The 26,372-nt window shown below is 41.5% G+C and overlaps 2 protein-coding genes across 2 annotated transcripts in view; both read left to right on the top strand.

Annotated features, from left to right (window-relative positions):
- The window catches only part of LOC138768042 (4-hydroxyphenylpyruvate dioxygenase), a 44,353-nt gene extending 41,391 nt beyond the window's left edge, over positions 1-2,962 (top strand). Inside the window, exons 13-14 of the mRNA XM_069946050.1 lie at positions 1,221-1,337; positions 2,638-2,962. Coding sequence (XP_069802151.1) covers positions 1,221-1,337; positions 2,638-2,751 — 231 coding nt within the window. The 3' untranslated portion in view covers positions 2,752-2,962. The remainder of the gene's footprint in view (positions 1-1,220; positions 1,338-2,637) is intronic.
- An 11,390-nt stretch (positions 2,963-14,352) lies between these two features.
- Positions 14,353-26,012, top strand: HSF5 (heat shock transcription factor 5; the record flags this gene model as incomplete). The annotated part of the gene is made up of 5 exons (XM_069944895.1): positions 14,353-14,550; positions 15,140-15,645; positions 17,823-18,191; positions 22,991-23,088; positions 25,944-26,012. Coding segments are annotated over exons 2-5 (1,011 nt in total), but the record flags the coding sequence as incomplete, so codon positions are not given.
- Positions 26,013-26,372: the final 360 nt, after the last annotated feature.

The following is a 26,372-nucleotide window of genomic DNA, read 5'->3' as shown; positions in this document are numbered from 1 at the left end:
GTGAAATCGCAGGACCAGAACTAGAGTAGCCTAGGGAGGTCTGTGACCGGTAATGCAGCGATGCGGGGATATAAGACAGGTAAGTATAGATTGTTTAATATGTCCCCACATACCCCGTCCTGCACTTGATCTTTTGTTTTTACCAGAATAGACATTTTCTAAATATCTGATGCTAAAATATTACAGGTTTTGGCTATGTTCACACAACATATTTTAAGCTCTGTTTAAAATGACGTCCGTTATGAGCCTAAAATAACGGATGTCATTTAGCTATCTGGCTTTCCCTTAGTGCAATGACTGGTGTTTGCACATTATTTTAGTTTGGAATTACTAATTGACCTTTGGCTGTGGCTTAATTGAAGAGTCTATTGAATTTAATAGTAAAAATGGAGAACGAGCGGTGGCAAAAGAAAAACTGTGTGTGAACAATTAACAAAAATCGTCCGCTGTTTGCAAAAGACGTCCGAAAATAATATTCATGTTCATTATTTTGACGTCCGTGGCAAAAACATCCATTATTCAATACACTGTGTGCATTGGACATCTGTCTTCCCATTGACGTCAATGCATTGCCATTGCAGTCAGTTAAATCTCGGTAAAAACTAACGTTTTTTTAAATATGAAACCGGCGCCTTTTCTCTATTTTTGATTTTGTGTGAACATAGCCTTTCAGTCTAATTCTCTTCAGTGAGGTCCTGCATCTGATAAATTGCTGTCCAATAGCACTGGGGGCTGGATGCATTATTCAGTCTATATTTCAGTGTAAAAAATGGGAAAATATTAGACATTTAGCCATTTTGCTTAAATGTTTTCAGATTTTTTATTATTTTTTTTAACAGCAAACGTTATTATGCAATTTGTAAATCCACAGTGTTTTGAAAAAATTGAGTAAAACAGGGTTGAGCCTTTACTTTTTGAAGACAACACCCATTTGGCTACTTTATTCTTTGACATATATCTGACAGGCTAGGAGACTAGGATACACACCTGTTTTGTTTATCTTAGTAATCAGAACATTTACAAAACATCCACCACAAAAAAAAAGAGATGGTCCTTGATGCAAAGTGTAAACTTCTGACACATCCAAAAAACTTGAACTGATTTCCATTGTAAAAAAAAAAAACAATCTGCCAGGATCCATGACATAGCATGTAAGGGCCAAATATAAAACACGTGCCAAAAGAAAGCTTAACTAACTAAAGTCGTTCTACTTATTTCAGGAACTCAAGATTTTGGTTGATTACGATGACAATGGATATCTTCTTCAAATCTTCACCAAGCCAATGCAGGACAGACCAACCCTCTTCCTAGAAGTGATACAGAGATATAACCATTATGTAAGTCATTTATATTAGAATATATTCACTATGCAGAAGGATGCAATTCTACACCAATATCACATCTGTGTTTACTGCCTAACCCGCACAAAGTAGATGAAAGCTAAAGGGTAATTGACTACTATGGTTTTAGTGTATAATTGTACCTTTTGAAGAATCTTTGTAATCATTGTAGCAGGGGCTATTTACTAACATTGCTTGAAGGTAGAAATATGACCAAAAAGAACCAGAGAAACCAATTATGGAATAGCTTCAAACCTTAGATTATGTATATAGTTCTGACAGATGATTTGTAGCCTTTAATTGGGTTAGGATGTTTAAAAGATTTATTGCATATATGAACAAACTTTCACATGGACCTGTCATGATCATGCTGGCTTGTCTAAGCAATTTGGCATAGGAAAGAACGATATGTGATATATAAAATAATATGCAGTATAATGGCATGTTGTGCAACTAGTACTGTCTCTGTAACTCCAACTTGTGGCCTAAGTTAGGGTTACAAGGTTCAGCCATTTCTGATCAGCCCTTCCATTGTTTTTTAAAGGGGTTGTCCTGCGAATACCTTTTTTCTTTCAGATCAACTGGTGTCGGGTTATATATATTTATTTGTAATTTACTTCTATTAAAAAAAATCTCAGTTCTTCCCATACTTATTAGCTGCTGTATGTCATGCCGGAAATGTTGTTTTATTTTCAGTCTGACACAGTGCTCTCTGCTGACATCTCTGGCCGAGACAGGAACTCTGTCTCGGTTTTATATGAATCCCCATATAAAACCTCTCTTGCTCTGGACAGTTCCTGTCTCGGCCAGAGATGTCAGCAGAGAGCGCTGTGTCACACTGAAAATAAAACAACACTTCCTGCAGGACATATAGTAGCTAATAAGTATGGGAAGAATTGAGATTTTTTAATAGAAGTAAATTACAAATCTATACAACTTTCTGACACCAGTTGATTAGAAAGAAAAAGATTCTTTCTTTTTTTTTAATCATCTTATTTTTTATTTTATTGATGATCTATCTTGGAGTAGGGCCATAAGTCCTGAAAAAACCCTTTTAACATGCTCCACAGCCTCTTGGGTTTGGGGACTGGTGAAGGTTCAGGGTCAAAGACTCACCAATGTTTTTCTATGACAAGTATATTTGACACATCAGATGGCCACAGGAGGCAATAAAGTTATAATAAGATGAACATCATACACACAGAGGCCAAGCACAGCATGTAAAATATAAATGTAAAAAAATACATCATTTGAATTTATGAACCAAAATGTAGCAATTGTTCTATGTACTTTGCAGGGCTTCGGAGCCGGTAACTTCAAATCTTTGTTTGAAGCAATAGAAGCCGATCAAGATGCCAGGGGGAATCTCACCATCTACACGGAGAATGGAGAACCTCAGGTGTTTTATTGAAAACAACACAAACTGGAATAGATGTCAGTTGTAACAGCCTTAAATTACTTTGTTCATTTTATTACGTCTGAAAAAACAACAAAAAAAAAACAAACTGTATTCTGATTATTTGTTATATTTCCCTATGATAATACTGAGCTCAAAAAGGGAAGGGAAGGGAAACTATGTACTCTGAAAGTTTAAGGATTAAAGTTTATTCAGCTTTAACACAGATATTCTGTTAGATCTCTTTAATCCTGTACAAACCTCAGGAGACTAGCGACAGAAAAGCTAAACATTGTTCTGTTCAGCTGATTTAGAGATATCCTCTTGAATAATGAGGACTCTGAGCACTGCACACTAGTCCTCTCCATTATATACGTGTGCTCAGTAGTCCTCATTATTCATGAGCACCAGCTTCCTCTGCCCTTTGGCTGCTGATTGGCAGTTGTCTATCTATATTGTGAAACACGAACTGGAGAGAATAAAACGGCTGCACATCCCATCTATGGCTGATACTAATGCCGCTAGGCCTATATTAAAAATCAACACCAGAGTGTCTGTATATGAATTGATCAAGCCATATTGCCCCGTGTACCACCGCGCAGGTCCTCTGGTCCACACGGGTCCCTACGCTAACTCCACACCGTGTCGGTCAGCGACCGCCAACCCCGCAAAGCGTGCACATTCAGGGAAGGGAGGCCATGGAACGGCCCTGCAACCCTAATGTCACAGGACCAGACCCAAAAAGCCCCACCAAAACCCGGCCAGCACCACCGGCGGGGAAGGCTGCCCCCAAACGACACAAGTATGGATATGGTATTACACTTACCATTGCTGCTCTCACAGAATGGGCAAGACATAAGGTCCAGACATGTGAGCACAGGCATATCCTGCTAATTTTGGTTATGTGGGTCTTATGAAGGAGTGCTAGCTGTTCAGAGAGGGAGAACTGTGAAACACGAACTGGAGAGAGTGGAACGGCTGCACATCCCATCTATGGCTGATACTAATGCCGCTAGGCCTATATTAAAAATCAACACCAGAGTGTCTGTATATGAACTGATCAAGCCATATTGCCCCATGTACCACCGCGCAGGTCCTCTGGTCCACATGGGTCCCTACGCTAACTCCACACCGTGTCGGTCAGCGACCGCCAACTCTCTGAACAGCTAGCACTCCTTCATAAGACCCACATGACTAAAATTAGCAGGATATGCCTGTGCTCACATGTCTGGACCTTATGTCTTCCCCATTCTGTGAGAGCAGCAATGTTAAGTGTAATACCATATCCATACTTGTGTCGTTTGGGGGCAGCCTTCCCCGCCGGTGGTGCTGGCCAGGTTCTGGTGGGGCTTTTTGGGTCTGGTCCTGTGACATTGGGGTTGTGGGGCCGTTCCATGGCCTCCCTTCCCTGCATGTGCACGCTTTGCGGGGTTGGCGGTCGTTGACCGACACAGTGTGGAGTTAGCGTAGGGACCCGTGTGAACAGAGGACCTGCACGGTGGTACACGGGGCAATATGGCTTGATCAATTCATATACAGACACTCTGGTGTTGATTTTTAATATAGGCCTAGCTGCATTAGTATCAGCCATAGATGGGATGTGCAGCCGTTTTATTCTCTCCAGTTCGTCTATCTATATTGTGTATTTATATTTTGTATGGGCAGGCAGCTGTCAATCAGCAATTTGGACGGCAAAGGGAGTGCTTTGGTATAAAGCCCATTCTCCTGCATATGAGTAGAATGGCTGAACAGACTCATTTTAGTACTCCACCGTTCTGTTTAGCATTTCTGTCACTAGTTAATACTGCTTATACTGCCTTCATTTAAGGCAGCATAAACCTAGTTACAGATTCCTTTTCAAAGAGACTTTGTCAGTAAGTTTATGTTGCCCGATTGAATGGTAGCATAAACTTGTGACAGAGAACCTCAACCGAATGATGTATAATTTTGTTCTGTGCAGCTGATTCGGAGATGTCCTCCTCAGTAACATTGACAGTAAGTATTCTTCTCCATTATGTCCATGAGCTCAATAGTCCTGGATGTACCAACACAACAATGATCCAAAAAACAGGGCCAAATCGACCTGTCATTGGCTACTGCAGAACAAAGTGAAGGTTCTGGAGTGGCCATCTCAGTCTCCTGATCCCAATATCATTGAGGCACTCTGTGGAGATCTGAAGCATGCAGTTCATGTAAGACAGCTCAAGAATTTACAGGAACTGGAGGCTTTTTGCCCCAAAAAATAGGCATATTTACCAACTAAGAAAATAAAGAGCCTCATCCACGACTACCACAAAAGACTTCAAGCTGTCACTGATGTTAGAGGGGGCAATACATTGTATTAAGAACTATGTAAACTTGTAAACTTCTGATCAGGGTCATTTGGATGTTTTTGGTTGACATTATGATTTAAAAAGAGAAAGCACAGTAGTTTGACAATACATGGCTTCCCCTAACCACTAACCATGAGTGGAAAAAAAAGTTTTTTTGTTATCATTCATATTCTCTAAAAAAAAAACAAAAAAAAAAACAGGTAAGCAAAAATTCTGCTGAGGTATGTAAATAATTTGAACTGTAACTGCTAGTCAACTGTCAATCAACAGCTGGATGGTGAAGTGGGTGATGCAGCATTCTTCTGCATATCAGGAGAACGGTTGACAGAATTATGTAAGTAATACACTGCTCTGTTCAGCATTTCTGTCACTAGTTTATGCTACCCTCATTTAAGGCTGCATAAACTTACATTTTTACACTTTTTTTTACACGATTTCTCGTCCAAGGGTGGCCTCAAACAAGCGCCAGAAATCAAGTGGGCGGGCTGCACGAATGATCCATGTATCATAATTTTTGCAGCCATGAAAAGTGACAGCACAGATATACATATGTCTATGCTGTCGGTTTTCAGATCACACAGCAGTACACTCTTACCTAGTGTGCTGCTGCGATCCAACATCCTCTTCTCCGGTTCTCTGGTTGAGCCACTGGGTGTTCAGGCCCCGCCTCCTCCAGTTGTCAATCATTCTGGAGCAGGCTATGTCCTTAAAGCAACTCTGTACCCACAATCTGACCCCGCCAACCCCTTTTACCTTTGGATAGCTGCTTTTAATCCAAGATCTGTTCTGGGGTCCGTTTGGCAGGTGATGCAGTTATTGTCCTAAAAAACAACTTTTAATCTTGCAGCCCCGTGCCCTACGGGCATGGCTTAAAATATTTCTAACCTTGCACCACCCCTCTGTCCCTCCTCCCCACCCTCTTCATCATTAGGAATGCCACTGGAACATTCTCTCCATGCTGAACATTGCACAGGTGCTTAACGATCCAGCCCATGTGCCGGGCTAAACAGGTGAGGAATAGGAGACAATCTGCCTGGAGTTTTCCTAATGATGAGGAGGGCGGGGAGGCGGGACGGAGAGGTTGTGCCAGCCTAATGCATACACAATCTAGGCCACACCCGTAGAGAACAGGGCTGCCAGTTTAAAAGTTGTTTTTTTAGGATAATAACTGCATCACCTGCCGAACGGACCCCAGGACAGATCTTGGATTCAAAGCAGCTATCCGAAGGTACAAGCGGTTTGGGTTGGTCAGATTGTGGGTACAAAGTCGCTTTAAGATACATCGGCTGAATGGGAGAGCTGCTAAGTATGCTTTGCTGTGTGATCTGGAAACTGAAAGCACAGATAGATGCATATTCCTGCTGTCAGTTACCCTTTATTGTTATCAGCCTCACATCCCCTGTTTACACAGGGAAATGTGCATCTGATAACAATACATTTTGAAGCATGTTCTAAAGACATGATCAGCTGAGGATCAGGTGTTTTTCTGGTCCTCAGCTGACTCTTGTCACTTTTTTACGGGCCGATTATCGGCCAAAGGGGCGATTCTTGCAATACTCCTGGCTAATAATTGGCCCGTGTAAAAGGCCCTTTGGTGACAGATTCCCTTCAAATTTCATGTTTCTTATCTTCCATCTGCCACAATGCAATAAGCCAGGTCATGTTCTGTACACATACTTAAAGGTATGCTCCAGCTTTATTAAAAAAAAAAAAAAACAATTGTAAAACAAGAAGTATTTTTAAATACTCCTTATTATCATTAAATATAAAGATTTTTTAATTACTTCCAGTGGAGACAAATCTGTTCCTGGTCATGTGATGGACACATCTCCAAAATAATTGTTTTTACATCAGTACCCTAACCACGCCTCTCTGACACTTTAGAGCAGCAAAAAATATAATTTTTGTAGGAGACCTCAGCCATAGACAACTACAGAAAAGGTATGGATAGTCTCACTGCTTACATAGCTATTTAGCTATGAAACCAATTTGGGATGTCTTTTTTAGCTGGAATGTATGTATGGCAGATGCCACTAAAGTATAGGTCAGATGTACACACTGGAAACTCCCCCTGCGTATCAGTCCCACTTATGATATCATGACCAAGACAGAATGAATGTTCCCTTTTATACTGCAGTAAGCAAAGATCTTGAAAACCTTGAATTGACACGGAGAGTATGTTGAAAAACTGTGTAACTGTGTATTATACAAAAATAACATATTATTTCCTGAAAACAGAATACCCCTTTAATTAACAGAGATATCAAGTCCCAGAATATCCCCATGTAACCCTAGCCCAAAACAAGTACAATTATGAATAGTGCTTTAGATATGTACAAACAAATATATATACATATATATATATATATATATATATATATATATATATATATATATATAGCGCCACACACACAATGTAACCCAAGAAGAGGAGAAGATTAAAACAAAGTATATGAAAAGTTATTCAATATTACATGTATATCAACTAAACCATGTTAGCATGTGAGTAAGTTACCTGTCCGGCAGAACATAATTGGTATAAAAATTCCTAAAATTTGAAGCAGTTCTCCAGAGTTAGAAAAACACAGCTGCTTTCTTCCATAAACATCACTACACCTGTCCTCTATAGCTGTTAGTTATTTATTCGGCCAACCCACTGGACTGGGAGGGCAGAATCTCCTATACTAAAGTTATACTGAATATTGTCACGTAAAGATATATATATAAATCTTCTTAGATCCTACTCACTTTAAAGTGTCACTGTCGATATCACTTTGAAAATCTAAATCAACAGTAGATGTGACATAAAACAAGTTTGAAATTTACATTTTTTTGTTTTGTTATCATGCTGTAAAACAAAGTTATACTTACCAGAAATCCAGGTCCAGTCTCCTGAATGCAGATTTTTAGTCTTGTGCTGATAGAAAAAAACAGACTAAACACAGGAAGTCCCGGCCAGTACAGAGAGTCACGGCTCAATGTGTTCATCAATCACATGACCACCTTCTATGTGAGCGCACAGATGGCCTGGGAAACATGGGACCTCGTGTGTTTAGACTTTTTTTTTTTTTTAATTAGAACACAGTAAGTGCCGTGTTTTCTATCGTAACTAAAAAAAAAAACTTGCTTTATATCACATCTACTGTTTATTTTGATTTTGCAAGTTATAACGACAGTGGCACTCACCGATTGTTTTAAAGTGAATGTACCACGCTAATGAAATTTCCTTTTCATATCCCCTGGTTGCCAACAGAGCGGAGATCCCAATGATGTGGCCATCTGTGCCGATTTCTTCATATGCAAATAGGGCCGCTCTATGCTCTGGAGGCGTCACCCAGTGTACCGATATCCCCTCCCCTCTGTGACATTCCCCCATTTAGAATCAAATCTGGCCATGTCACTGAGGGGAGGGGATAACGGTACACTGGGGGTGCGGGGCCTGCCTCCAGTGCATAGAGCGGCCCTATTTGTGTATGAAGAAACCGGCGCAGATGGCAGAAACGGGGTGGGATTTGAAAAATGGACTGCATTATTGGGCTCTCCCCAGTGGCTCCCACCAGGTGACATAAAATTTCAATAACATAAGTTGTACATTCACTTTAATATATGACAACATGAAAGGTCAGGGCCCATTCCAGAACATTTAAATCATTAAAGGAGAAGTCCGGCAAAAATCTTTATTAAAGTGTTGTATTGCCCCCCCCCAAAAGTTACATACATCCCCAACATACACTTATTACAGGAAATGCTTATAAAGTGTTTTTTCCCTGCACTTACTACTGCATCAAGGCTTCACTTCCTGGATAAAATGGTGATGTCACAACCCGACTCCCAAAGCTGTGCGGGCTGTGGCTGCTGGAGAGGATGGTGGAAGAGGGATGTTCAGTGTCCCTCCAGTGCCCTGTGTCCCTCAGTGTCCCCCTGCCATCATCCTCTCCAGCAGCCACAGCCCGCACAGCTCTGGGAGTCGGGCCGTGACATCACCATGTTATCCAGTGGGTGAAGCCTTGATGCAGTCGTAAGTGCAGGGAAAAAAGTACTTTATGTACATTTCCTGTAATAAGTGTATATTGGTGATTTGTATAATTTTTAGAGGCAATACAATACCTTAATAAAACATTTTGGCTGGACTTCTCCTTTAACAACAACAAGGTATATATTTTCTAACATCCCAATCTCAGGAACACTAGAGAAGTCTAAATGCAATTGCATACAGCTTGTTTGCTTTCTATACAGAATAAAATAAAATCTTTACTATACTATGTCCCTTGTTGTGTTTTCTTTCCATTTGATTTGCAAAAAACACAGATGCATAACTACACACGCACTACCGTTCAAAAGTTTGGGGTCACCCAAACAATTTTGTGTTTTCCATGAAAAGTCACACTTATTCACCACCATACGTTGTGAAATGAATAGAAAATAGAGTCAAGACATTGACAAGGTGAGAAATAATGATTTGTATTTGAAATAACATTGTTTTTACATCAAAATTTGCTTTTGTCAAAGAATCCACCTTTTGCAGCAATTACAGCATTGCACACCTTTGGCATTCTAGCTATTGAATCTGTTGAGGTAAGCTGGAGAAATTGCACCCCACGCTTCTAGAAGCAGCTCCCACAAGTTGGATTGGTTGGATGGGCACTTCTGGTGTACCATATGGTCAAGCTGCTCCCACAACAGCTCAATGGGGTTCAGATCTGGTGACTGCGCTGGCCACTCCATTACCGATAGAATACCAGCTGCCTGCTTCTGCTGTAAAAAGTTTTTGCACAATTTGGAGGTGTGTTTAGGGTCATTGTCCTGTTGTAGGATGAAATTGGCTCCAACCAAGCGCTGTCCACTGGGTATGGCATGGCATTGCAAAATTGAGTGATAGCCTTCCTTATTCAGAATCCCTTTTACCCTGTACACATCTCCCACCTTACCAGCACCAAAGCAACCCCAGACCATCCCATTACCTCCACCATGCTTAACAGATGGCGTCAGGCATTCTTCCAGCATCTTTTCATTTGTTCTGCGTCTCACAAACGTTTTTCTTTGTGATCCAAACACCTCAAACTTGGATTCATCCGTCCACAACACTTTTTTCCAGTCTTCCTCTGTCCAATATCTGTGTTCTTTTGCCCATCTTAATCTTTTTCTTTTATTGGCCAGTCTCAAATATGGCTTTTTCTTTGCCACTCTGCCCTGAAGGACAAAATCCTGCAGCCGCCTCTTCACTGTAGATGTTGACACTGGTGTTTTGCGGGTACTATTTAATGAAGATGCCAGTTGGGGACCTGTGAGGCGTCTGTTTCTCAAACTAGAGACTCTAATGTGCTTATCTTCTTGCTTCGTTTTGCAACGCGGCCTCCCACTTTTTTTTCTACTCTGGTTAGAGCCTGTTTTTGCTGTCCTCTGAAGGGAGTAGTACACACTGTTGTAGGAAATCTTAAATTTCTTAGCAATTTCTCGCATGGAATAGCCTTCATTTCTAAGAACAAGAATAGACTGTCACGTTTCAGATCAAAGTTTTCTTTTTCTGGCCATTTTGAGCGTTTAATTGACCCCACAAATGTGATGCTCCAGAAACACAATCTGCTCAAAGGAAGGAAGGAAACAGTGGCCATACCCAGGGTCATTTATGGTGGTATTCCAGCACTGCCTACCACCGGCTGAGTTAGCTTTCCTGCAAAGGTGTAGACACAGGATGACTGTTTTCTTCTCTTTTTTGTTTATTGTACATTTTTATTTTTATGTATATTTACATGCCAGTGCATGATGCGTTATAGTAGAGCTATTTATACTCTATTTGCCACCATATAGCTCCTCTGTACAGCCCAATATTCAACCCTAAAGGCAGTCTCTATACGGATAAATATCTCTGTAATACAGGATGCAAATGAAAAAGCAATGTATAAAAGCGTGAGAGTAAAGGGGTTCAATATGAGTCCATAGGTTTCTAATGGCCCAGTTAGGATTCACAACTTCACTGTGTTTACTAGATCTAAATGTTTAGTTACACTGTAGTAACCTATAGTTTAGCAGGGTGATCTCTTCAAAGGAAACCTTTCACCTCCTTTCTTCCCCCTAAACAGCTAAGACTATGGGATCGATGGTAAGAACTGACTTGTTTTCCCATTGTGTACATGGAAGTGTGAGTGGTTTGCGGGGAGAGGAGGAGACAATAAGTTCTGTTTCCCAGCTGGACGCATTCCATGTGGCTTGCCTGGGTTTGGTTTGACATAGTATATGACAGACCTGGCAGCCTATATTCTGTGCAGTAAAATAATATATAGGTAATATAAAACCACATTGTCATTGCCCCCTTATTACTGGGCAGACCCCACTAGTGTGCAAGCTTTATTTCTTGCTATAGAGCTGAAGGCACTCACAATAGTTAACATCTTCTCCTACTGTAGCGTATACATTACAAGCCATTAGTGTGCGGTGTTCTGCTGTCTACACAGAACCAGATTATAGAAGCTATACGTTATGGCAGAAGCATGTTTGGAAGCTGAAGACAGTCAACCACAAAGGATAATTGAGAAGTGCTATTTTATTCTGCAACTTATAACACAGAAATAATAGCAGCTGTCTGTAATCGGCATTGTAAATAGCAGGGTGTGGGTTGTGGTCTGGAAAATATGTGTATTGTGTCCTCCCTGCTTTAGACAACAGGAAAAAGTCAGTGAAAGCCGGTGCCAAGGTTTTAAATGCTTTCAAAGGATACTACTATGGAGTAAGTTTCACATACGGTATTATATTACAGTGGAAGCCTCCGAGTGAAGACACAGTGCACGCTAATGCTAGGTTCACACCGCACTTGTTTTTACTGGTGAAAGGGATAAAAATGTATACGCTAACTGGAGAACCTTCAAAATATTTGTTACTGATTCTTATGTGAATATATGGTTGATAGACGCCTGCAATTAATGTGCCCCAGTAAATCCATGACAACACTGGGTTCTGGGCTCTTCAGCCTTATCATAGGGTATAGTACGGATGTGACTACTCTTTGGGATACCGTAATGTGCCCATACACCCTATTCTAAAGTTGGCTAAACCACCACCAACGGCAGTCTTCCGATACTTCCCCGACAGATGCCACCTGACCGTGGCATCCAACTGTTGGCTGGAACCGCTTATTACAGCAGGTCCATAGGTTATATGTGGTATTGCAGGTCAACTGCACTCACTACAATAAGGCTGAGCAGCAATTCCAGATTCAACAAAAGACCAGGTGTGGTGCTGTTTCTGGAACAAAGAAGGCCCTGTATTCAGGGACAAGGAAGTTTAAATCAGTAAACTCCTTTAAGGTTATGTTCACATGGAGCAAAAGTAGCGGAATCCTGCCTGCCTCAGTATCACACATTGTCTCTATGGGAGGGCTCGTGAGCCTCTGCTTCTGTCGCTCTCCGCTCAAAGATTTGATATGTCAATTCTTTAATTGGAGAGCGGCAGGAGCGGAGGTGCGCAAATCCTCCCATAGAGACACTGTGTGACAGTGAGGCAGGTGGGACTGCGCGGCGAAAAGATCAGACACAGAATTCCACTTCTTTTGTTCCGTGTGAACATACCCTAAAGGGGTTATCCAGTGTTAAGATTTTTTTCTGCTGGATAACATAATAAACATGTTATACTTACCTCTCCACGCTCCCCCAATGTCCTGTTGCGGCGGCTCCGGAGTCCCCCCACTAAATAATTGATTGGTTGAGGGGGCTGTCACTCGTGAGACAACTTTGTCTAGGAAGTGGCATGAGGTGCAGTCAGTAGGGGACACCTGAGAAGCCACAAAACACCAGGGGAGCGAGGAGAGGTAAGCATAAACTGTTTATTATGTTCTCCAGCAGGGCAGCATTATATAAAAAAAGTCTCCTAATGCCAGATAACTCCTTAAATTGTCAGTCAGGGCTCATCTTTAAAGTGACTGACAGTCAAGCTGGATTAGGGTCGGGAGGGGAACTGAGGATACATTACAGCTTGCAGCACTTCAGCTTGGGAAAGCCTCTTTGATATTTTACATTGAAGAATAAAAGCATGTCTCTACATTATGAAAGCAATGAAAGTCTTTAGATGGCACTTCTGTGTCTATGGGAGGAAAAAAATTTCAGCAATATTGTGAAAATTCAATCTCGGCACTGAGAAAGGCTAACACCGAAACGTCCTGTTGTGTTTGTGATAGATATACGTTTTTTTTTCTACAATAAACTATGAAGCATTTATGGTGAGTGCCAAGATTGAATTTTCTACATTATGAAAGGACAGACAAATATATTAAAGGTACCATGTGTCTCCTTGCTCTAACAGCTATCTATGCCAGCAGTCTTAAATGTAAAGGGAGGCTCACAGATTCCTTTTAAACTTGTAGGACTCTTCAAGATATATATACATTTACAAATGCATTCATTTATCAATAAATCAATCTATTAACCTGTGTGAAAGTAACACAAATTGTGTAAGGGCCCCATTACACCAACAGATATCTGACCAATTTATCTGACAGATTTTTGAAGCCAAAACCAGGAACAGACTATAAACAGTTAACAGGTCATAAAGGAAAGATGGGGATCCACCCTATTTTTAAGACACACACACACACACACACCAGATTTTTGCAGCCAAAACAAGGAATCCATTTGAAAAGAAGAGAAATCTCAGTCTTTCCTTCATGACCTGTGTTCTGTTTATAGTCTGTTACTGGCTTTGGCTGCAAAAATCTGTCATATAATCAGTGTGTGTGTGAAGGGACCCTTAAGCTTCCCCACCACCTACAGCAGCCAAAAGCAGCCTGGAAGGGTCAGGGGTCCATCCTGATATAGGTGAGGGTCCTTTACGGCATGAAGCATCCAGCATCATTGGCGTCAATTCACAAAGGACAAAAATCAGGCTGGTTAACAGCAAAAAAGATCCACAGCCCAATATATCCCATCCATGTCAATGTCTGCCACATTTTATTCACGTTTGTTGCAAATTTTACCCATTGACATCAATGGGGAAGTCAAAGTCCACAATACAATCTGCGAGCGGAGTATGTCTGTAAACACTGCTATAGCAAAATCTGTAATTCCACATATTGAAAGCATTTATTTTTCTTTTCTAAATAAAGTATCATAGTAATCATAGTATGTATACGCCTGCCATATATCTGCCAGCAGCTGGGACTGTCACACTTCATCTGCTTATAAGCTCTACATTTTCTGGGCACCAGACCTGTTAGGGAGCCGTTTCCCATAACAACCAATCACAATCCAGCTTTCATTCTGCTAAGGCAGAACTGAAAATGAAAGAAGAGCTCTTATTGGTCGCTCACAGGTTACAACTGCTCCACGTTACACGTTCTAACTGAGGACACCTACTGGACAGTTCAAGACAACGAGCTCTGATTGGCTGGGGCCTGCAGTTCCCTCCATTACTGATGACTCTACTGCGGCAGCGGGCAGTCAGATCAAGGTTGGGCAGTGAAACTCGACGTCTGATTGGTTGTAGTGTTGAATTTGTAAGTACACAGTAACAGGAGGTAACAGTAATAACAGATTGATTGAGCGCAGAGAATGGAGGGAAGGCAGAGACTAGCCAAATCCCGACCCTGGTGAAGCTCCATGGCATCAATCTTCTTGGTTACTATACCAATATTAGTCATAAGACAAGGGGGAGGGAATAGATCATATTAAGTAGCATTATGTGACGTCATATAAACCACTCCTAGTTCAGGTTAGAGATCTTGTGGCTCTCCTGATCTCAGATCTACAGTTTAATGTACAGATCCCCTATATTTTAGATGTGCGAGCATCTGTCCACGCTTGAGACCATATTGCGTTTATGTCAGGTGTGGCGTCTTTTTTACCCTGTGAGGTTGTGGATAACATATCTGGACATGCAACCATATAATTTACGCATAATTTCATATAAATCATGTCAGATTGTATAGGTCACGTGAAATTGCTAGGATAATAGAATTGACATGTGAGCTCATTTCTATCCATTACGTATGTTCCCTGCCCCTAATACATAATAAAAATAATTAATTAACATATGTGATTGTAAGGATGTGCACAATTTGATCAAGCTCCCATTGTATTTCACAGTAGGCACCATCCTGCATGTTGCTCCCATCCAATGGAACCAGATATGTCCTTAATGGGGACTCCGATTAATTCCAATAAGTTCCCCGCCAAACTGTGGCGAATTGTGAATAGTCCCTTCTACCAGTCCATCTACTGGGACTCCGATGGATACGCTTTCATCATTGAGCAGCTGCAATTTGAGTATGAGCTGCTTAGCCCTCCGAGAACAAGCAATAATGCTGCTAAATTGTTTAAGACCAAGAACTTCCAGAGTTTTATCCGCCAGCTTAATCTCTATGGCTTTAAGAAAATATTTCCGGTATTTGGCAGTAAGGTTCATTATTTCTGCAATGAGAATTTTCAAAAAGACCGTCCTGATCTTCTGATCCATTTGAAGAGGCTAACCAGCATTAACAAAGCCAAGATGGCGGCCGCCATCGAGGAGAATTCTCGCCCACCAAGCCGCTTCCAGCTATTTCTTACCAGTGTCGACACAGATGGCAGTAAAGAGGATGATACGAATAAGGGTAAGAAGGTGCTGTACTTGGCCAAGGTGTAAGATCTCAGAACTGCAATAAAACTTGTTTCTTTGTTAATTTTTGACCTCCCTTTTCTAGCATCCAACAATAACCATCATCCATCCTAGTTGTCATTTAGGCAAGACCCAAGAAAACGTGGGCTACACCGAACAAACTACTCCTTTATATACACATATTAATGTAAAATATTTCCCCAATTATTAGTGTTGTATAGAGCCCATAACAGTCCCCTAACCTACATGAATAGTATCTACAGTGTCTATTTGATGAAGAATGGTGAGATAGGGCTTAATTTTATTTTCTATTCCTTTTAAATGTAATCCGTCATTGAAATAAAACACATATCTTTATATTCTAGGTCCAGCATGTCAGACTCTTTCCCACAGGCCAAATCTGTCCCACGGTGCCAGGAATTCTGGCCCACCGAGGAAATCAGTTTCTTCAGGACATCGCAGCGGATTAAAATATGGACGTTCTGGACGGCCACCCAGACGGCCTATATTATAATCTTCTAGGCAGCGGGCAATTATTCGGGGGAATTAACTTTGTGGGGCGCTACCATGGAACTATTGTGGGAATTAACCGCTCTTACTTTATGTGCAGTTTTCTGCGCCATCCACAAGTTTAGATGCTGCACATTCGAGATATATATATATATATATATATATATATATATATATATATATATATATATATATAAAACTTGTCTGTGTCTTCTTTCTGCTCTAAAATCATTGCTGAACAGTGACAGCTGCTTTCCAGCAGGGAGATGGGGCCCAACTGATGTGAAGCCCTGCCTGGGTGACTGTGTCCACAGATGAAATGAAGCAAGAGCAAGGGGATGACAGTATCACATTAACTTTAACGTTATCACGTTAACAGTATCATGTGGGGACACTATTGTGGCAATTAACTGATTTTGGGGGCATTATTGGGTAGAATTAACTTTTTGTGGGGAAACCATTGGGGGTATTAACTATAGTGGGAATTTGTAGGATAGTGCGGTGCCCAAGGTAAACTATATATGGCATGTGTGTGCAAGTTCTGTGAATAGCCTGTTGCACTTGGTACTAGGCCTCCCTATGGGATGGCAATACATGTGTCATGGGTGGTAGGTGTAGCAGTGACGTGGTCGCTTCCCACCCTAAACTTTCTACCCTATACTTGCCCTGTACCATTCTATCCTATACTTGTCATGTCATAACAATTACTTATTAAATTCATCATAGTACACAGTGGCAGGAGACGCACCCTGCTTTGTGCAAAGAACGCTGATCTGACAATGCCAGGAATGCACCTATTATGGTGTTGCTGCTTCTTTTCTTTTTGTGATTTACTGTATCATTGCTTATTTCCTATTTTGGCATTACATGTGGATGGTGAGTACGCCATTTACTTTATTAATTGCATATCCCTATTACTAATATGAAAGCTACCCTACCCCATATCTGTATCTAGTGTTAAGATTATTGACACAATTGGTTTTGCCTGGTGCTGTTATAAGAGTATTACCCATGGTGTTTTATGATAAACGTGTTTTAATGCAGATTATTAATATTTTATTTTTAATCCGGTATTTAACATGATGTGATGATATGTATTTCTACCGGCTGGTATCTATGAGTGCAGTGCTAGTGCCCAGATATGTGCCATGATAACTTATATAGTGAAATGACTCAACAGTGAAAGTGGTGAACTTCCCATGCTTTGCCCAGTTCTTGCAGATGTCACAGACCCAGTAGCTCACACCACACTGCATAGTATCCAGGGATGTATTACTAGATATTCAAGGTGGCAGAAACGAGGCTGCAGACAGAAGTAATATAAAGAAATGTGCTTCATAACCATAGATAGAAAGTGGTCTAAGTATGGCTCCCCCACCACAGATATACGGTACATATGGTCAAGCAAAAATTTGCTACAATACCGGTTGAGAAAGCATTGCATGTAATGTCTGTAGACAGGGCTAAGATCTCAAAATATTATTTGAAGGGAAAAATACGGCTGTATTTTTATCATTACAGCGGTAAATAATGATCATGATCTTTGTTTACGTACGTATTTTCACCTGAAAGAACATTATGTAAAAAAAAAAAAATTGTATTTTAATGCAACCAATTTCAGTGCAGAATGTAAAATTGTAATTTTTTCCCCCTAATCTTTAGGTCTAATGACTGTTCAACAGAGCCACAGTACAGGCAGGCGTGAAAACATTTCTTCGTATCCTTGTGTCAACCCTTCATCCCATACTGATTTTCCTGGAAATGAGCTCGATGCTCCGATGCTCCCAAGCCCACGGTCAAACTCCTTTGGCCTTCACCAAAGCCAGCTAACCTCTTATTCATCATTTTCGCAAAATGAGATGTTTTATCCTGTCCTGCGACGTTTTCCATCAGACATCACTTACACAATGCAATCTACTGCCACCACTGTACACGTGCAACAGAGCCAATCTGACATGCCAGGATCAATACAGAGCTATAGTGGCTATATACCATATACTACAGAGTACCCCCAGGTGTACTATCCATCAGGTAAGCTTTGTCTCATTGTTACACAGGCTGCTGTAATGGAACTTTATATGTATAGACATCCTGTTCTACTGAATTTCCGATGTATACTGCAAAATTTGCTTTGTTTAGGTAAGTGCCATACACATGCATGGCAGACTCTCTGCCTTTCAGTTTTCCTCTGGTTCAAATTAGCTATGACAGACACAAGATCATTCTTATCAGATGGGTCCTAGCAGGCAGACTCCCCCAAACAGACATTGTTACCTGTTAAGCTCGTTTTGTGTTGGTTCACTTTTCACACAATGGCTAGCTATGTAGATAAGGGCTTACATAGTATACTTTATGTATGTATAGTTTGTCACCTGTTTCTGCTCAGTTTTGATGTATTTCCATCTGCGTCACGAATTCCACTCACAACGGAAGCCATTACCCAGTCCTGGATTCATCATACCACAGATACAACACCTAACATGCCCCATTGAAGGCTTTGCTATACTCTTATCAGATGTGATGTAAACTGCCTGTAAATGCTCCAAGCTGGGTCAATGGCGGCAGTGTGAACATAGATTTAAAGTTATACCCAGTCCTAGTCCAAGGCCTAGTTTTCTTATACGTATCAGCTGCTGTGTGCCCTGCAGAAGTTGTATATTCTTTCCAGTCTGACACAGTGCTCTCTGCTGCCACCTCCGTCAGTGACATGAGCTGTCCACAGAAGGAGAGGTTTTCTATGGGGATTTGCTACTGCTCTGGACAGTTCCAGTCAAGGACAAAGGTGGCAGCAGAGAGCCCTGTGCTAGACTGGAAAGAATATACCACTCCATGCAGAACATACAGCTGATTCTTTAGTGGGCTGCGCTGGGCAGCTGCGACCGGTCACTTGCTAGATGGTACTGTGTCACTCCACTACTGTGGCGGTTGGTCGGTGGAGTGTAGCTCAGCCAGGTGGAAGGTTGTCATGACGCCAGCGCTAACTCAGCACACAGGTATGGAGGCAAACCTGCTTTTAATGTGTGGCTGGTTATATCTTTCCCCAATGGTCGGTGACCTTCTGGGTTGCGATGGGTCCCTTGGGTGCTTATCACGGTGGTCTGGAGTAGAGATATGACCCACCCGGACTGTCGATACCGCCACCCACAGAAAGGGGAGATGACCCAAAGACAGTGTGGCTTGTGTGTAGGTGCTAGTAGAATAATCACTGACTCCCAATAAAATAAATAAACTCTTTCTTTACTGATAAATCATTCAGAATACAGATGAATGATACGTGACTGATACAGACTTGACTTAACAAGATCTGTACTGAGAGCTGTTGAGGTAAAGAGTAGAGTAGCCGTGCTGACTTGGTTGCATGCTGAGAATAGTAAGAGAGTTCAGAGGAGTGAAGAGGAGTAGGTCATGAGAGTCCCAACGCAATGTAGTACTGTGTTCTGCCAGAGCTTTAGAAGAAGAACAATACTTAAGAAGAATACTTGAAAACAGAAGAATACTTGTGCCCGTCTTTCGGCCTTTGTCGCTATACCACCTTTTGCCTTGCAGTGTTAGGGTACCTGTCCTGTCAGGGTGACACAAGCCCCAGTCCTATTTACCTGAGTTGAGCTAAGTGTCCGAAATTTTCTGGTGTCACCTGCGCTGCGAGATAGAGTACGTAGGCTCTTGGCTGCTTTGCTCTATCCTGATCAGTTCCTCTGTTTTAAGATACTGTCCTGCACTTTTAGAGATGTTCACGTCGTGGGGTGGGGTGATCCCTGACTTGTCCTCTATTTAGTGTTTAGCACTGTATCTTGAGGATAAGTGTTGCTTTGAGAAAGAAAGTCTCTGTGTTCTCCATGAGTGTCTGTTCACTACAGTTGGGCTGTCCTGGAAGGGAACCTGGCAGAGCCAGGCTCCTGGCTAAGCTCAGCAGGGATGTCTGATCTGTGTGTCTTGCTCCTTAGAAACAGAAAGGAACTGACTAAGTGTGGGTCTATCCTTTCTTTCCAAATGTGACAACTTCCTACAGGGTGTATGTAACAGCTCCTTTGAGTGGTGGAGAAGAGAGTGTGAGAAAAAAGGAGGATAGAGATAGGTAGAAAAGAACAGCAACTCTCATTGGTGTACAGAACCATAAACACAACAATAACCCTTAGCTTACCACTAGGGATGGTCCGAACCTGGTTTGGACGGGGTTCGTACGAACCCGAACCCTCCGCAATGATTACCGCTGTCTGCCCGCTCCGTGCAGCGGGCGGATCCAGCGGGAGGAACGCCTGGAAAACTGGGATTCAGCCATAGCCATAGGCTGTATCCCAGTTTTCCAGGCGGTCCTCCCGCTGTATCCGCCCGCTGCACGGAGCGGGCAGACAGCGCGAATCCGATACCGAGCGTTCGGGTTCAGCCGAACCCGAACCTCAGCGGGTTCGGACCATCCCTACTTACCACAGCTGTGACACATATATACACAAATATACATACTACTGTCATCTTGTGGCAAAACTTATATATATGGCTTCATTACCACTTCACTTTTGAGATACCAGGCTTTTGCGAGGGATGTTCAAAGTAGAAACACCCGTGGTGGGACACCACAATACAGTAAGTACTGGAAGACTGGAGATTTTTAAAAAGAAGTAATTTTCAAATAAATTTAACTTACTGAAATCAGTAAATTTGAAAGAAAAAAAATCACTGGAGTACCCCATTAAGGGGTGTTCCAAAATAGAAGACTTATGCCCTATTCCCATGGGATGCAACCACTGGGACCCCACCCCCAAACAATCTTAAGAATTTAGTAAATTATGTGGCCATACACCTTAGATAGAAATGCTTGAACAGTGTAAACAAATTCCAAATCAACTGGTGTCAGAAAGTTGGACAAATGTGTACATTACTTCTATTAAAAAAAACTCTACCTTTTTAATACTTATCAGTTGCTGTATGCCCTGCAGGAAGTGGTTTAAAGCAACTCTGTACCCACAATCTGACTCCCCCAAACAACTTGTACCGTCGGATAGCTGCTTTTAATCCAAGATCTGTCCTGGGTCCATTCGGCAGGTGTTGCATTTATTGCCCTAAAAAACAACTTTTAAACTTGCAGCCCTGTGTCAAATTGGTGTAGCCTATAGTGTCTATGCCCTAGGCTTGCACAACCCCTCCATCCCTCCTCCCTGCCCTCTTCACCATTAGGAATGCCCCCAGGCAGGATTTCTCCTAATCACCAGTTGTCTGAACACTGCACATGTGCTGTATCGTTAAGGCACCTGTGCACTTTTCAGACAAGTGATGAATAGGAGAAATTCTGCCTGGGGCATCACTAATGATAAAGAGAGCGGGGAGGAGGGACAGAGAGGTTGTGCAAGCCTAGGGCATAGATACTCTAGGCCACGCCAATTTGACACAGGGCTGCAAGTTTAAAAGTTGTTTTTTAGGACAATTACTGCATTACCTGCCAAACAGACCCCAGGACAGATCTTGGATTAAAAACAGCTGTTCAAAGGTACAAAACTGTTTTAGGGGGGGGGGGGGGGGGTGCAGATTGTGGGTACAGAGTCACTTTAATCTTTCCATTCTGACACAGTACTCTCTGCTGCCACCTCTGTCCATCTTAGAAACTGTCCAGCACAAAGCATTTTTTCTATGGGGAATTGCTCTGGATAGTGCCTGTCACGAATAGAGTTGGCAGCAGAAAGCACCATATCAGGCTGGAAAGAAAACATCCCTTTCTGCAGAACATACAGCAGCTGATAACTACTTGAAGGATTGAGATTTTTTAATAGAAGTAATTTACAGATTTGTACAACTTTCTGACACCAGTTTATTTCCAAACTTTTTTTTGTAAGCCGGAGTACCCCTTTAGTGAAGAGTCATCTGATGAATGAACATGTCTCAGATGCAGCCATACACCATTTTTGTCTCTATTGCCCATTATAGTTTACATATTCAGAAACAGCAGACAGCAAACTATTTCTGGGGATGTTTGGGGAACATTCTGAGAACTTTCTTACAGTGGAGATTCTATTGTTGCTATGGGAAACTGCCCCACTGCTGCTTTCCACAGGTTTTATTAAATCTTTCATTTATCAGGCAGTCTTATAGTAAAAATGTTCTGTATTACCCAGAACAACCAATCACAGCTCAGCTTCATTTTACCAGGGCTCATAAATATTTGGAAGCTGAGCTGGGATTGGTTGCTGTGCCCACCAGAGACAATCTCACCATTGGGGTCCATTTACACAGAAAGATTATCTGACAGATTATCTGCCAAAGATTTGAAGCCAAAGCCAGGAACAGACTATAAACAGAGATCAGGTCATAAAGGAAAGCTTTATCCACTCTTGGCTTTGGCTTCAAATCTTTGGCAGATAATCTGTCAGATAATCTTTTGGTGTAAATAGACCCTAGTGCTGCGTTTACACTGAACGATTATCGTGCGAATTTGCGAATTATCGTGCGAATTAGCAAATCCGAATGATAATCATACGTGTAAGCGCAGCAAACGATCAAGCGACGAGCGAGAAATTGTTTATTTTGATCTTTGAACATGTTCTTAAATCGTTGATCGTAAAAAATTCGCAGATCGTTCCGTGTAAACAGTCGTTCACCGATTTTACCAATGTGCCAGATAGGCTTAAGCGATCGCAAAACGATCGCAAAACAAATTTACGATATATTGTTCCGTCTAAACGCTGATCGTTATAAAAAAAAATCGTTACTTTGAAATCGTTAATCGTACGATCAGGCGAATTATCGCTTCGTGTAAACGTAGCATCAGACTTCTTAATAAATCTCATATGTAGTTAATTGATATTAATTCCACTTACATTTATTGCTCACTTCCCTTCTAGCTGTTCCTCCCTGCTACATAACGCCAGCTCATCTGCCTCATTTCAGTGGCGGCCCCGGCCCCGCAGTCTCCTCATACCAAAACTACAGCTATTTTCAGGTCAGTACAATTAAAATGTAACCTGACTCAAAAGACGTCATTCCTCTATGGCCTACTCTCTTACTCCTGCCAATGTTTGGCATCTTGATGAAGCTTTCATGATGCCGTACATACACTGCCCTCAATGACTTTGTAGCTGTGCCTTTCTGTTATGTCCCAAGCCCTCTGGTGTTGTTATCATTTCATGGACATGTGGGTATGAAAAGGAATTCTGATGTGGACTAGAATAGATCTCAGCTCTTTCTAGATCCATTGTTCAAAATCTTGAAGGTATGATCATTTTTATTAGGGCCCATAGCAATCAGCTGTAATCTGTGGCTTGACCTGACTGCAAGTTTTCAGTTCTGCTGCAGGTTAAATTAAGCATTACACAATCCCTCTAGGAAATTAAGTGTCTGTTTACCCCATAAGGGTACCAGTATGTCCACGATCCCCTATGCTTCTCTGGGTTCTCTGCTCAATGACGGCCAGCTCCAGCCCACCACTGCCTGTGGCAGAACATCATAGTGATTGGCTGAGTGGGCTGTCACTGAGCAGGGAATCAGGAGAAGCATACAGGACAACACCGGGGATCCTAGACAGGTAAGCACGGGCTGTTAATTGTTTTTAAAATCTAAGGAGCAAAAATGTTAACTTTACACAACTTTAGCACTACTATAGCAACTATAGCAGAATTAAAATCCATAGTTCCATAGTTTCCAGAGAAACTCTCAGCATCAAATCCTCTGTGATCCAGTACATGTGAATGGACTCTAAAGGGATATTGCCCTCACATTAAAGGTGGCCATGCACCTTCAGTAACTGACAGCCGAACGGGTATTACAGTGAACTGTCATTTCTGTACTCTACTAGTACAGCCGGTCTCTAACAGGAGCTCTGATGTTGCCAGTATCTCTCAAATACAGTAACTGCCTGTGAACCTTTTGAAAAAAAAAAAGCGATATTTTAAAAATTACTTTTAGTTCTAGTTGTAGTATCTCTAATCTGAAAATAGTATTTCCCAACTTCAATCCTCAGGTACCAGCAACAGGTCATGTTTTGATGATTTCTTTAGCATTTCACAGGTGATATAATTAAAGTCAGTGCATCAGATATCACAGGTATTCTCTGTATGGGATATTCCTGATCCTGACCTGTTGGCAGGGGCATAACTAGAAATGGCTGGGCCCCATAACAAATTTTTTATTCCTCCCCCCCCCCCTCCCAACTGACCACTAAGCCGTCAAGTGTAGAGATGATCAAACAGGGCCATTTGACTCCCGCTGCCTTCCCGTTCCGTGTGGAAGGTGGAGACAGCCCGAGTACCGCTTGGAAAACAGGCATACAGCATAGGTAATAGGCCCTCGGTACTAGGTACTCGGGCTGTCTCCACCTTCCCCACAGAACGGAAAGGCAGGGGGAGTCAAATGCCGATGGTTTGGGTTCATACATACCTGAACCTCGGCCCTGTTCGATCCTCTCTAAGCAAGTGTAGTCATAACCTCTTAACTGCAAGTGCTCATCTGGAGTGTGTAAAGTTAAAGGGACATTTGCAGAACCTAGGTGATCCGCTCTGCCACTGGGTGCTGCCAATTATGACAGTTTAGGGGGCTCAATATATTACAGGAGTGGGTCACTGGGCCCCCATATATAGCAGCCTGATAGCAGCACTATGGCTGCTCCAGTGGTAGTTACGTCCCTGCTTGTTGGTGGTCCTTGAGAACCAGAGTTGGGGAACACTGGTTTAGAACATAATGGGCCAAATGCATAGTTTTCATTACAAACTGCCCGTAAAGTAACTCAGATGATGTCAGGAAAAATTTGATGAATGTAGAGTTCAGTTCAGTTTAGTATCAGTTCTCAGATGTGCTACAATCTCCTCAGTGGGATACTGTGAAGCTGGATACAGTACAAAGCCTTTAGGAGCCAGCATTACCATCTTTACAAAATGAGAATGCTACAGGAGAAATAATGAGGTCTATTGTAATCCCACTAACCATTTGGAATCCTTGTACAATTCTGCAAATTTGGATGAAGGGGGAGGGGATGGATTTGGATTTTAGGCCAATTACCATGCATTAAAACTTTGTTCTGTGGGTCAATACAACTATAATAATACACAATTATTATAGAATTACAGAAAATCAAAACCTTTATTAAGGCTATTTTCTCATAATGTAAAATTAAGGGCAAATAATGGCGGCTGTTGCATAACAACTTATTTGTACATTGTGGGAGCATAGCCTTAAAAATGCTTTGCGTCACCATATTCTGGACATATCTGGTTGTGTCGATAATAATTACATTAAAGTTTTTATTTTATATGGGATAAGGGCGTGTTTTGTATTTTTACAGAGGTTTTTTTATCTGTATTTTATTTTTTTTATTTGGTCCCTTTGTGAAAGTTTAATCATTTGAACAGTTCACTGCAATGCACTGGTATTGCAGTGAACTGTCTACTAGTATAGCCTGTTTCTGACAGAAGCTCTGACATTGCCAGTACCTGTCAAATACAGTAACTGCATGTGAGCCATTTGCAGTGTTCCCATGGGTGCTCCAGTCCCCATGGGTCACAAACAGGAAATTTGGCAGATTATCACTGTGTAATAAAGACAACGATCATCTGATGACAACAATCATCGGCTGATTGTGTCTTTACTTCCTGACCTAAAATCACGCATTGCTATGTGTAATAGTCCTAATAGTCTGTAAGCTGCTAAATATAACTTCTGTCCATTACAAAGCTGCTTCGAGGAAATCTGCAATCTAACTGCTTGGTGCAGGTCAAATATCTGGTTGGCCATGGCAAACGCTTTTATTAATGTTTTATTACAGCACAGTGCATGTCTAATTTTATTATTTGTCCCAATATGCAGGAACCTCCAATGCATCCTTCATATCCAATGGACTTCTTTCATACAAATTGTCCAAGTAACTCAGATGACATCAGAAAAAAGGGGATGAATGTAGAGCCTGTGTTCCTGTTCTCAGATGTGCTACAATCTCCTCAGAGGGAAACTGTGAAGCTGAATCCAGTAGAAAGCCTTCAGAAGCCAGCATTATCATCTTTACAAAATGAGAATGCTACAATGGAAATGAGCCCGGGAAATGATGAGGTCTATTGTAATCCCACTAACCATTTTCAATCTTTACTTCCTGTCAATTCTGATATTATAATAATAATAGTAATAATGATATTTTTTTGTATAGCACCAACAGATTCCACAGTGCAGTTTTCACACACAATACAAGGGTTACATTTACACATATAAGGATTAAATAATTAAAATAAATTAAGATACAAA

The sequence above is a fragment of the Dendropsophus ebraccatus genome, chromosome 11 (genome assembly GCF_027789765.1).
Source record: "Dendropsophus ebraccatus isolate aDenEbr1 chromosome 11, aDenEbr1.pat, whole genome shotgun sequence".
Taxonomy (NCBI): domain Eukaryota; kingdom Metazoa; phylum Chordata; class Amphibia; order Anura; family Hylidae; genus Dendropsophus; species Dendropsophus ebraccatus.
This window is presented reverse-complemented; position numbering and strand designations above follow the sequence as displayed.